Source organism: Argentina silus (genome assembly GCF_951799395.1).
Source record: "Argentina silus genome assembly, chromosome: 4".
Taxonomy (NCBI): Eukaryota; Metazoa; Chordata; class Actinopteri; order Argentiniformes; family Argentinidae; genus Argentina; species Argentina silus.
In genome coordinates this window covers 21,563,690-21,577,934 of record NC_139658.1, presented here as the reverse complement: position 1 = coordinate 21,577,934, position 14,245 = coordinate 21,563,690, and the positions used below count along the sequence as shown (strand labels likewise).

The 14,245-nt window shown below is 43.6% G+C and overlaps 1 protein-coding gene across 2 annotated transcripts in view; it reads right to left on the bottom strand.

Annotated features, from left to right (window-relative positions):
- Positions 1 to 12,312, bottom strand: part of igsf21a (immunoglobin superfamily, member 21a) — a gene marked incomplete at its 5' end in the record, with an annotated part of 144,574 nt that extends 132,262 nt beyond the window's left edge. For both annotated transcript variants that reach the window (XM_083669030.1, XM_083669029.1), the window contains one exon: positions 12,174 to 12,312. In XM_083669030.1, coding sequence (XP_083525156.1) covers positions 12,174 to 12,312 — 139 coding nt within the window. The remainder of the gene's footprint in view (positions 1 to 12,173) is intronic.
- Positions 12,313 to 14,245: the final 1,933 nt, after the last annotated feature.

Sequence of the window (14,245 nt, the reverse complement as noted above, 5' to 3'; positions counted from 1 at the left end):
GTTGCCAAACTGCTGCTCAAACCTGTGATTCGACAGAGATAAATATACTGTACACTATACTGAAAACAAATATCCACCAACATTATAAGCCTACAATAAATCAGTCAAAGCAAGATTAATCTTTGATAGATATGGTAATTCATTATCGTTTCCATAAAAGACCGCCATAAGCGATTCTAGGCTGGTGAATAAATCCCGGTTATGTCGCGACGGTCTCTCAGAATCAAATGCATCGCTTTAATCATCCACTAATGTCACACAGAGAATACATACTGTTAAACTATTTATTTTGGCCTTTCATTAATTAGGGACAGCCGCTTATTTGCTTCAATGTCATTAGCCCGGTTATTATTTGAGACTGTGCTTATTGGACATTTTACCGTATGTGCAAAACTAGGTTATTTCCAATTCAGTTGTGTTGTTGTTGTTGTTGTTGTTGTTGTTGTTGTTGTTGTTGTTGTTGCTGCTGTTGTGGCATCAGAAGTGCAACATGTGATGTGAATTTGATTTGATTTGATTTATTTTGTATTCCTACTACTATGCAACAAGTGCCTGCACATGTACATATTCATGAGGGCAGTCTGGGGGAATGGTGAATGTATTAAACGAAGCTTATGTTTGGGTCATCTACAGTCCCAACCAGTGGAGGCTGGTGGATGGAGAAAGGGGTGGGACAGGCTAATTGTAAGGCATGGGACGAAATGAGGAACGGTATCAAACACGTGTTTTGATATGTGTTTGATGCCGTTCCCTATTCCATCCCATCCACCGCAATACGCGACAGCCTCCAACACATCCGTTAGCTGCCGTTTCACGTTCCTGCGCGTTGCTGTTACAGTACATGATGGAGGCCTCAGGACCCAGCAGAACGTGCCGCTCAGTCAACTGTGACCAGGACTAATGTGAGCTTTCTCTTCTCCTTCAGAGAGGCAGTCACACGGGGAAACATGTGAAAACACAGGTCAATCAACATGATAAAATGACTGTGAAGCAGGGAGCGGAGGAGGGGAGGATTACTCACACTTTCCTCCACCGTAAAACCAGGAGAACCGTCCGAGGCTTAGGAGAGTCGCCGCTCCAACTCAGAGACAGCTATTAGTGTAGCTGGGTTAGAAATTGTGAAGATTATCTGTTAAATCTGTGTGTGTGTGTGTTGTGTGTTGTGTACGTGTGTGTGTAGGTGTGTGTGTGTGTGTGTGTGTGTGTGTGTGTGTGTGTGTGTGTGTGTGTGTGTGTGTGTGTGCGTGTGTGTGTGCGTGTGTGTGTGTGTGTGTGTGTGTGCGGCGTGTGTGTGTATGTTTGAAGTGCTGTCAAATAATCACATTCTGTAAGCCTGGATACATTAACTTCAAAAGCGTAATTATGTTTACAACAAACGTTACGCAGACAACTATACAAACAAACAAAATGCTGAATATTAACTGCAATGTTGGTTGGCCTGGCACACTGGTAATGACACTCAAATGAAAGATTACACTCAAGCTTTAATGTGTATGGGTGTTATGGTCGTGACTGAAACATCCATTACCCTCTGTTGTGGCTCCCTTGAGTATCTGATTTATTTTCAGCCACATTCATAAAAAAAAAAGGTTCTACCTTGCACCAAAAAGGGTTATTCATGGCACTAAAAAAGGGTTCTTCAAAGGGTTCTTCAGTCATCATCCTATTATTCCAACCATGGGGCTTTTACTGTACAGTACATCGTGTCTAAAAGTGTCCGGCGAACTTCACGTGAACTTCTACGATTACGATTTAGAAAAGCGGTCATTTTGGAAGTAGAAGGAAAAATACTGCGGTGACTGAGTGTTCACATTATACTCTTAATGCTCCTGACTACTGTGTTCTTCCCCCCAAGTGGCTTGTATGAGAGATGTGATGTGCACATGAAGGGAGATTAACTCACTGAACTGGCATGACAAGTCCATGCCTTGGATCAGAGCTTTTAGAGAGCTGATAGATGTTGTCGTGAATGACAGATGGTATGTGGTGATGATGTATCCGGTGCGTAGACCCCACCAATGAAACTTCTCCAACGCTCTGACTAAGAGCTACTCCTGTGGCTTGGGCTAAATGATGTCTTTATGATTTTTGGGTGATGTGCTGCGCTGCTCTGCAGCGATGCCTCAGGAATGCAATCCCCCGGGAAGAAAGCCCCTCTATGCCTCATAGAGAGGAAGTCAGCATGCATAATGGGAAATAATCTGTTGTCATAAGACGCACAGCCCACACAATCCCCCCTTACCCCTGTGCATCCAGCTTTGGCCCATCCAGGCTGTCAATGTGCAGATTTTTTTTTATTTTTATTTTTCTCCCATCTCTCATTCCCTCTTCTCGCCTAATCTGAAATATGGACTTCCATGAAACCAGGTGATGATGCTGCATTCACTGCAGGGAAGATGCGTTTGGTTAGCGGGGGAGGTCTGAGCCCCTCACTGTCATATGTCAAATCAAAGGCAGTGATATACAGCAATGGTATACAGCAGGATGTTTGCAGCTACAGTCTTGGGCAACTGAAGCCATAGGGAAATGCAGAAAAAGGACTAATGTTATATAAAGGATTAGGATTCATGACCTTTTGGATGGGGGAAGGGATCACAGACACTAAGGATGACAATGGCAGGTGTCACTCAGGAGGAGAAAGCAGAAAAGGAAAAGATAGTGCATTTGCATAAACTAATTTCACACATACAGTAGGCGGCGGCCGGGGGGAGCTCAGGCCTTTGATGAGATACCACCAACAATATCTGTCCATCACACAGTCTCAACTGAATAATCATTACTCCAAGCAAGATGTTGCTTGCCACAGACAGACACCAAATAATCATTGAGGCAGATCCTGAAAGCATATTTTTTCCAGTAAATTTGCCCTTCCTTCCCGGGATGTAATTCTCCTTTACAGATTTCATTTTTCCCAAGCCGCCACCACAGCGTGAAGACATATCTCCTGCCTTATCATCAGAGATTTGACATACTTTATAAATGCTAATGGAATTCATGCGGATGCTTTACTATGTGCATTTCTAACCTTGATACAGCACACGGCAAGGACGAGCAGAGGGTCTGTATTGTTTAAATCTGAGGTCACAGTGGTGCTGAATAAATCTACCTCTGCCAACGCTCCACCTTACCACACCTCAGGGACACTACTGCCTGAATGACAGAACAAGAAGACAAAAGGGTGGGGATGAGTTAGGGTGTTGACAGAAATGAAACGTCCTCAGTGCTTAGGGCCGCTATTCCTAGAAACGTAAGCCTCCCGTGATGAACCATGGTGGCAGAGATAAGTGGCACGTTTCTGCCAGAGCGACACGTTCCAGAGTCTCTAGTAAGGGGCCTGATGTGGGGACGCAGTGGCAGAGTGATTGTTCTTACTCAGCAGCCATGTTTGAACGCGATAAGTAAAATCACATAATCCATATTAGGATGTAGAAACAAAGAGTGGGGAGAGATCCCAGTGAAACTGCTGACGAAGCCTGTCAAACAATCGCTGGCTGGGTGACAGTCACTAATCACAGGGAACAGTGAAGCAGAGATGGAGGGATACGATGATGCTATATCGGGCAAGGGACAAAGCTGTCATGAACATTCACACATACAGAACAGAACAAAGTTGTCACGACCACCAGTGCCTCTTAATGAGAATGACTGCTTCCCAGATTTAAATATGGGCTGTGCCATTTATATCACAGAGATATGATGACAAGTTAGTTGGACAACTTTGAAGGAAAAACTGTCATGCCTAGACATGATATGATCAAACTTCACAAACGTTCTGCCCAATCGTTGGAGACTCCTGAGGGCAGAGCCAATCATTGGGGACTCCTGAGAGCACAGCCTATCGTTGGAGATGGCGTCCTGAGAACAGAACTTATCGTTGAAGACTCCTGAGAACAGAGCCTTTTCCGTTCTGTATAGATATCTCTGTCCAAATAGCTGCCTGGGGAATCAGAGTTCCTTAAAACTCCCACACAAGCCAAATTCAGTGGCGCAGCCAGCTCTCCTCAGCACAGTGCAGGCCTAAGAGGTGACTGTGTGGGTTGAACTGCCTTGCCCCTGGCATTTACTGTCTCCACTAATCATAGACTTGATAATATCGAGCTCCGTAGCCTGAGATGGCAGACTGCACTGCAACCATAGGCCAAGGAAAGTTCATCTGCCGGGATACTCTCTTAGGCTTTTATTCACCAGTCTCCATGACTCTCCATGCAAGAGGCAGATGTGATGGCACTGAGGAATGATAGATCTGGCATAATGGCTACAGATGCTGCTGCATTATTTGCAGTGTTGGGAGACATAAGCCCTCTGGTCTTCCCCTAAGACCTAGAGCAACTAAGCAACAAGTCATCTTAGATGCTCAGCTCATTGCAGTGGGTTTGCTGTTAATAAAATATGTTAATGGCCTTACAATGACTGGTATCCAAAAAACAGAGCACTTTAGCTGGTCCCGAAATGTCAGAGGCATGGTTTGGGTACTCCCATTCACCTCAAAGGCAAACAGATATGACACATGCAATACCCTCAGAGCTTCTTTTTGCCGCTGGCTTTGTTCATTTTCAACGCAGTGGCTCAACGCAGTGTCATAAAATACTAGAGATTCATCGGTTACAATTTTATGAAGTCGATCTTATGGAACCTATGATTGAGTAAGGATATTACTAAAACACTAACCATTACCACTGTGAGAGAAGAGAAGGATAAACAAAAAAAAATCATACATTATTGAGCCATTGGCTATGTAAACTAGACTATAGAGGGTCTTCCTAAACAGAAGCACCATGTTGGTGGGGTCGTTGACTAAGAAGTGAAGATGAGGAGCTGTAAGTCAAAGGGCTTTTATGTGACAGCTGAACTGTAGAACTGTAGCAGCAGTATGAAACATAGTATATTCGCGGAATGTTATAGCAGAGATAAAGGTTTTTTGAGAGAAAATGGCTCCATCACTAACCTCATTCTCTCCTCTTCTTTGCCACAGCACGGACTGTATGGCACTGTGGGCGCAGCGTATTTGAGCTACGCGTATTTGAGCTTCAAAAGCACTGAGGTCATGTTGTATATCTTGTGGCTCACCGTTCTCTATGGAGAGAAAAGGCTGAAAGTCTTCAATAAATGCTGTAATTTGTGGGTCACAGACCTATTTGTGGTTTTATCACAGCAGTCCTTTAACATTAGACGGTCTAAAAGCTTCACCACATCCTGATTGAGATTGCGAGGTGAAAGCGTCAGCTACAATTCTAAGTTCACAGTGACTTTCCTACAGAGATTGGTCTGTGACAATGGAACACAGCACCACCGTAAATGAGACTTTAAAAGGTTCATGGTTGAGCGACGGTGGTACAGCCAGAGCAACTTGCTGACTTTTTCAAATGTTTTATTACAGGTATTTCACCTCAGTAAAACAGCCACCCAAGGGCCATCGTTGAACGATTCTAATGGATAGGCAGTGCTGTTAATCATCTCCACCAATTGTGAGCTGATATTAATTGGATATTCTACATTCATATTTTGCTATTCTACCTTTAAGCATAGGCATTGTTCAATGACATTGCCGTGTCTGTTTGATTCATTAGCAGCCCATGGACAGTATTATTTGAGATTTGTAGATGGCGCTTGCCTTGAGACTCACTTTCAGACGTGTTGAAGATAAGTTTTAGCCAAGCTCTTTCGGATCTGTCTAGCATTTTCATTTGTCGATTTTGTTTCATTCATTCATTTGATACCGATGAAGATTGGCCTATTCAATGGATTAAATGAAAACATTTGGAAAAACACCAGTTGGTCCTCGTTAAGATAACTAGATATTTTAAAAATCGAAAAAAAACATCTTCCTGCAATTCATGAACTGATCTGCTATCCCCTGCCCCTGCCCAATAAAGAAAAAAAAGGCACATTTTAGACAGATTAATTTGGTAGTTGCACTGACCATACTACACAATAGCAAACAAAAAGAAATGCAAATTAAAGCACACAAAGAGGGTATTGCTTCAGATTCCTTTATAATCATTTTATATAACTGCTGAAAATAATGCTATGAAATAAAGCCTACTGATTGGTGGATGGAAGCGCCACCACAGCCCACTTTCCTGCCAATATCTATTCTTACTTCCTGTGAGTCACGCCCAGCTGTCACTAGCAGGCGAGGACAGAGCACAGAGAAGCTTCAGATCATCTCCAACACACAGCTTTCTAACCCCCCAGCTAAATCTGTTACCACCGTTCTGATCCTCAGCCTACAGACCAGCCTGCCATGGAGAGAAACAAGTCATCAAACTAAGCCCTGTGTTTCAGATGGCGACTTCTTCGTCAGAGGGAAATACCCCTACAGATCAAACACTGTTTTATTCGCAACACAATCAATGGAATCAACTGTTGGAATGTGGTGATGTTTGCACCCCCCCGAGACAACACACGTGCACTCCCCCAGGGAGAGCAGAGGTCAGTGCTCTTGGGCAGTTAGGGGTTAAGTGCCTTGCTCAAGGGCACAGCGGCAGTGGGAGGCACCTTAGATATGATGCCAGCAATCCTCCAGACACCAGCTCACATCCGGCTCCTTCCTGGGGTAACGATCGAACCAGGAACTTACCGATTGCTGTCCAGCGTCTCTCACCTCTAGGCTACATGCCGCCCAATGCACTGTAAAGACTGCATGTAGAAGAAGAGTTGTTTTATAAGTTCATTACCTGTAAACAAATTCTTAGTAAACAATGGAGCCGTGTGACTGCCTATGGAGCATTGTGACTGCCTATGGCCCCTGGTCCGAGCATTGATTACTTTACCTTATGATGACTGATGGATAGATGATTCACTTGCTTAAACAATTGTATTTGTTGTAAGTCGCTTTGGATAAATGCCATAAATGTAAATGTAAATGCAATGGAAGTGTCCATGGGACATCGTAATTAAACCGCATTTATAAAGGTGATGACTCAAGTAAATCAGATGATGTAAGAGTGTAATAAAAGCCCTTTTTATGTTAAACTTTATAATTTATAATTTATTTAATTTACAAAATAATACAACCATATATGAACCTACAGTGTTGTTCATGCTGTTCATAGTGGTACAATAGTATGGCGCCATTCTGACCGCCAGAATTTGTTGGTCAGTTGGGCTGATTGTGTGTGTGTGTGTGTGTGTGTGTGTGTGTGTGTGTGTGTGTGTGTGTGTGTGTGTGTGTGTGTATGCAATATCACATGATGTTCATTATTCCTGTGAACCCTGACCCTACGGTGTCCCTGGCAGTGATTATTCTGCTCCTTATCCCTGTAATGGAGCGATGATCTTGTCAGACTCCACGAGCTGCAGATCACCAGATCGCCTGTCCCTTTTTCTGATTCACATCAAAACAGAACGCTTTGCTTCCCCATACCGCCCCTATGAACCCATTGGCAGCTGTTCACAGTGTTGAGTCTTCAACCCAACCTCAGTCCTGGTTATCCCATGCCATCCCATTACCATACAAATCCATCCATTTTAAATCCATAGAGAGGGAGATAGAATAGGAGATTTATCAGGGTGAATTTCAGATGTTAATGAATTTCATCTGGTCATCTAATATACACAATTCAGAGAAAAGCAATGCATGAAGCCAAGCAGAAATGTATGCTGAGGAAATGTGTCCATGCATTAACATTCTGTACCAAATCACTTTCCATGCAATTTGTATTTGACCCCACACCTTGCGGTGGAGATGGAGATGAGGAGAAACAGGATTACAGCTAGTTCATTGCAGAAAGGGTAAACTCTGCTCTCTCTCTCCCCTCAATAATTGACACAGCATACATTACAGAAAGTTAGGAATCAATACTAAATATCCTCAGGCTTTGTTCTCCACGGAATAATTCTTAATATCAGTCATAGAACTTCTCATCTCATTTCTTTCAGCACTTTAAAGTGGCAGCTTCTCTACTTGCCCCACAGGTTTTTTTAAAAGGGCGGCTTTCTTTACCACCGCTGCACAATGACTATATTTCTTCATTTCATCTATCATTTGTTATTGTCTGTGTGTGAAAATCAATACATACATGAACACAACCTCTCAAGCATCTGAGATTCAACAGCACGAGTCGTCAACCCGACCCTAATGTGGGTTCCCGCACTGCGACTTGCTGGTGAAGATACAGATACAGATACAGAACACAACACAGTGACCCTCCGTGTTAGAGACCACATCGGAGGGACGCCAAGCTAAATGAACAACCAATCAGCAAGCATCCAGGAGCTCTGACTTGAGGGATGAGGTGTGCAGACGTACACTCGAAAACCAGGTAAACACACAACTGCAACCTGTCAGGGAGCGTTGCAAACCAGGTAAACACACAACTGCAACCTGTCAGGGAGCGTTGCAAACCAGGTAAACACACAGAAGCACATTGAAGTAGACGGACGCTACAATGCATCTCAGCAATGAGAGTTGAGTGGGTTCAAGGACACACTGTCATGGAAAGCCATGTATTATGCAGTTGTTGTTTTAGATGGCATTTATAGTGAGATTACATTAGGATATCACTCTCCTCTGCATGGCTTTCTACGGTATGACAATGTGCCCTTGACGACACTGACTCAGTGACAACACAGTATACAGTAACATAAAGGTCACTGTGCAAAGGAGGTACACACCATTCCAATAGTTGAGATATATGTGTTGTTGAGGTTAATCTTTTACTATATACCATGCACTTTTTCAGTCTAGATTACCTTAAAAACAAAATGAATAAAGCAACAATGTCCTACAGACATATGCAGCACGTTTAATCTCATTGATCTTTGCGCACTACATACCTTAAATGCACTTTACCTTGTCTTGCTACAGAAAACAATTGAAAGAAAAACAGACATTCATGAAAATCACTCTCTGAAGAATTGTGCGCACACACACACCCACGCACGCACACACGCACGCACGCACACACACACACACACACACACACACACATAAATATTCTCCAAACCACCATCAAAACATTTACTACATGATAAGATTAGATAAGATAAGATAAGATAAAATAAGATATAGTTTATTGTCCCCGGAGGGAAATTTGTCTTCGACAGTTAAAGTGCTGCTGCTTCTCACACCAAAAACAACAATAATGCAATGAATTGAAACCCCCCAAACACACAAACACACACACACACACACACACACACACACACACACACACACAAACACACACACACACACACACACACACACACACACACACACACACACACACACACACACACACACACACAAACCGCCCACACAATCAGATGATGGCAGGGACTGTTCTACACACGCCCCCCCCCCCCCCCCAGACTCACTCATTCACACACACACCCACACACACACACACACACACACACACACACACACACACACACACATACACAGTCACACACACACACACACACACACACATGTTCTACATGGTCCTACACCGATTACAGATTAGATCACAGATTACAACACAAGTACATACAGTCCAGTGCAGTACAAAAGAGACATCACATCGGACAAAGAAAGATCTGAAGGACAAAGATCCTAACCTTCCAATTTTTTCAGATTCCGTAGGTGAGTGTGGAAATTCTTGCTAATATGAGTACATTCAGAGCTGGACCCTGCCACATGGACCCTGCCTCAGCAGAACATACTGTTTCCTCCGTAGGGGATGTCAAACGCTTTTATGACCCCCCCCCCCCCCCCCCCCCCTTCTCGCACACATGCAGTGTATGGGTCATTACCTTTTCAGATGAGAGTGATGAACGTCTATACAGTATGGATGCCAGATCAAGTCTATGCCAACCTAAACCACAACTCCTATTATCAGATTTGAATAGCTTGTATTTCTAACCTCAGGCTGGTGGTAGGGTAGCCTATAATACTGTACTGTATGTACTGTATGTAAACACTCCGATGTGCCTCCATAATGCTCCATTGTCCGGCCACCCTGAACTTGGACCTGACATGGCTTGATCCTTCATCCAAACACTGCCTGGCCACCATGGACTCCGCCCTGGCTTGTCCTTCATCCAAACACTGCCTGGCCACCATGGACTCCGCCCTGGCTTGATCCTTCATCCAAACACTGCCTGGCCACCATGGACTCCGCCCTGGCTTGTCCTTCATCCAAACACTGCCTGGCCACCATGGACTCCGCCCTGGCTTGATCCTTCATCCAAACACTGCCTGGCCACCATGGACTCCGCCCTGGCTTGTCCTTCATCCAAACACTGCCTGGCCACCATGGACTCCGCCCTGGCTTGTCCTTCATTTAAACAGGGTAGGGTAGTGTTTCAGGTCTGAAATACACCTGGTTTGAAACACACCTGGTCTGAAACATGCTTGGTCTAAAACACACCTGGGGTGTAAAACACACCTGATCTAAACTGTTGTTAAGCTTAGAGGGACGACCCATTCCAATTAGTCTTGACAGTGCAACAGAGACCAAGTGAGCAAATGGAATTTCAACTGCATTTACACAGTTGCTGCATGGCAATAGAAGGGACATGTAAATGCATAAATGTGTCCGACTGGGTTTGGACCCGGGTTGTCTGGGTGCTACAAGACTTTTAGTCTGCTGGGCTACCGCCACGGGCATTACATCAGGGAGCAAACAAGCAAACAATTCTTCAACTCGCAGGCAAGGTTACTCATCATGTGAACGTAGTTCTACAAACACGTTGTCCCTTTGACCTTCTACTCTCCACATCGACCCCAACAGCCGAGTGACCAGAGTCACGGAACCAATGTGACCGACTGGGTTTGAGCCTAGGTTCTCTGCATGCCGCAGTGTTAGCACAAGGCAAGGAATTAGCACCACAAGCGAGCACAAGTCCCCAGGTCTCAGCAAGGTTACTCAGCTTGCAAGTGGTACAGTAGTTTACTGAACCCCCTCCGCTACATAAAGACTAGTTTACAAGGGTGGAATCCTAACTCGGGATCAGCGCACGTAACTCCGACATTTGCGTACATCCTTAGCTATCTTAATATCGCTCAGTGACGGGTCCTTCCTGATATCTGAAGTATACTGCCACCCCATCCAACAAATGCCATACCAAGGTCTTACCAAGGGTTAGTGGTAGTGTCTGTGCTTGTGACTGGTACATTTTGCTGTATCACACTGGAAAAGCAAGAAAGCATATGCCTTAAAATATGTTAATTAAGTATGCACAACACTATATGAGTTAGGCCAATCAGAAAGTTGGGATTCAGTGATTAATTGGTCTGTATCATGTGTTCATTTGAATATGTGGGAATAGGGGCCCATTTGAAATACTCAATAATAAATCCCTTCTCCGAAAAACATTCCAACAGATTGACTGACTAAATTGACAGACTTCATTTACAATTAGTTGTCGTCAATACGGAATGCTGTCATTGTTTAATGAATCATCAATGGAAGTTGGTGTTTGACTCTCCTTACTGGCGATGGGGACCTCATGAGCTGCATGCCTACAGTACAAGATCTTTGAACACAGTGGAATGCCTTTACCCAACAGTAGCAACATCTGTTGCTGATTTACAGGAAATCACATTGCAAATATTAGACTGAAAGTCATAGTACTGTAGTTGCGATAGCAGTAAGTGAATACTGTAATTTCGTAATTGTATTTATAAAAAAAATCATCACGAGGAGAGGAACGAGTGATATCACACTGTATGGTACATGATGGAACGTTCGGAGGAAATAAGAGCCTCGTGTGATGCACCCTGCGTCCTCCTCCCTGCTGTACTCAGCCCTACCCAGCCCTACCCAGCGATGCCATCTCCTTTACCCAGCCCTACCCAACCCTACCGAGCCCTACTCAGCCCTAGCCAGCGATGCCATCTCCTTCACCCAGCCCTCACCAGCGATGCCATCTCCTTAACCCAGCCCTACCAAGCGATGCCATCTCATGCCAATTGTCAAAACGGGATCTGCAATGGCATATAATTTTAGCGTCTAACAGCGGAACTGTGACTTCATCGGCATGGGGAAAAGTTGACATGAGAATGTTGGGAACGCACATACAGTGGGCTATGGTCCAAAATATCACCAGGCAACATTTATAAGAGTTTATATTAACACATTGAGCTGAGGCATCTGATTTCCACACGCGTATTCGAAATTATGACCTCACGACGGAGAGGATGTTAGAGAGGCTTTTGTATCCAACTCTCACTGAAATGGTCTTATGCTGAAAGGTTGACTTACCAACGGCTAAATCCAGTAGATCTGCGCACAAGAGCAAGCACAATGAGAAGACGGTCATCTTTCCCGTATTTTGCAATAAATCCCAAACTCCATCTGCGTTCACATGCTCCCCGTTTTTCGGCTGCGTAATCCCCACCATTCCAGAGGTATGAGACCGAGAGGTGCCCACAAACTGTTCATGATGCAGTTCAAGTAGAAGTGGGAAATATGAGAAGTTCACAATAAATGGACTTCAATTAAACCAACGACCAAACAGGACGGATATTCGACTAAAGAAACAGGGTCCCAACTGCGTTGAAAAACCCGTCTTTTCCGTTAGACAATCTAGCAGTGCGGGCGATGATTAGAAAAAAAAACAGATATAGGTTTGGATGAAAATCTATCCCTCTCAGTCAGTGCTCATCCTTTCTCTTTCTCTCTCTCTCTCTCTCTCTCTCTCTCTCTCTCTCTCTCTCTCTCTCTCTCTCTCTCTCTCTCTCTCTCTCTCTCCCTCGCTCACTCACTCTACTCCCGCCCTCCAGACACAGACGCACGTACAGTCACTCCTGATCACTCGCTTTATTTCACACAATTTTCCTTAATCCTACCCTGGCTCCAAACCCTTCCCCTCTAATTCTGTCCACTAAGCCGATTTATTTCTGCAGGATTTTGTTTTTCCTTAGTGAAAAAGGTTTTTAAAGATCATTATAACCTTCTGTACACTGCGACGCCTGACTCTAACGCGATGAACCTGGATAGTTTCAGCATCTTGCTGCCTCGAGCATCAAAACCCGGAGCGTCATTATGCAACCCTGCATTAACCCCGTGGTGTACCCTTACATCCCAGTGGTTGTAAAGTCAAGCCTCAAATGTGAAATATGTATTTAGTCAAATATCCTTGCACGATGACGCGTTTTTACATACCACACTGAAACTTTTGAGCCCTTGTCTCAATTAAATTTCAGATCAACTTCAGCTTTTCTCTATCATTTTAGTTGCGCATAAATTACTACTCTGTTGCTCATTTTGAATCGCTAAAAGGCAGTCGACTTTGGACATTATGCCTACTACGTATAATATCTGACTGCTAACCTCTGTAACGTCATCCACAACAAAGTGAATCATGCATGTAGATTGTTAGGTAATCCCGGGCTGTGGCCTCACTGCAGGTGCTTACAGATTTCATCAAAGTCTGCAATTACAATCAGTTGTTGAACTCCGAGAAAGGCAATGCTGCCATTAGAGATAATAAAGAGAATATGATAGTCTACTGTACAAAAACAGAGACGGTCCTCATGAAGTACAATATTTATTGAGAGCGCTGTTCCGTAGGTGTTCACTCCCACCCAGTTGTGCAGAGGGGCCGGTGCACAATACACCCCTGCTCCCACCCACCTACTGATCAGAGGGGTCACTTCTATTCATACCAACTGAATTATAGTTATTATTATTATTGTTTACAGTAGTTTATCATCTAAATATATTTTTTTTATTTGCGGCAACACCCGGCAAACATTAAGTCTTATCGTCCTAGTTGATCACCTTTTTTACCCTCTCGATGTTTCAAGCTGGGCTGCAGCGTGTTAAGTAGGCTGTGTGCTGTATGCTTAGTTCACACCCATGGCAGGTAGACACCATCTGCTCCGAATGCTAATTCTAATTACCTGTTGACCTAATATGCTTTTCACACATAATGTCTAGTACAGTAGGTGTTGGGTCAACAAAGTAGGCATGAAGAACTGGGCTTGCACATACAAAAGCACACATTATGTATTTCAACATGTTTATTCATAGTGTATAGTGTACCTCTTTTGGTGTAGTTCATCGAGTGGTGTCAGTAGCAATTTCATGTGTTCTCAATGAGACATTTCCTTTTTTTTAATTTGGCAGATGATTTTATCCAAAGCGAATCATCTATACATCAGTCATCATAAGCAAATATCTATGCTAGGACCAGGTGCCATTGGCGGTCACAATGCTAGAAAAAGGAAGGATTAATATTATTAACATTATTATTATTATTATTATTATTATTATTATTATTATTATTATTATTATTATTATTATTATTATTATTCGTTTTATTGTTATTA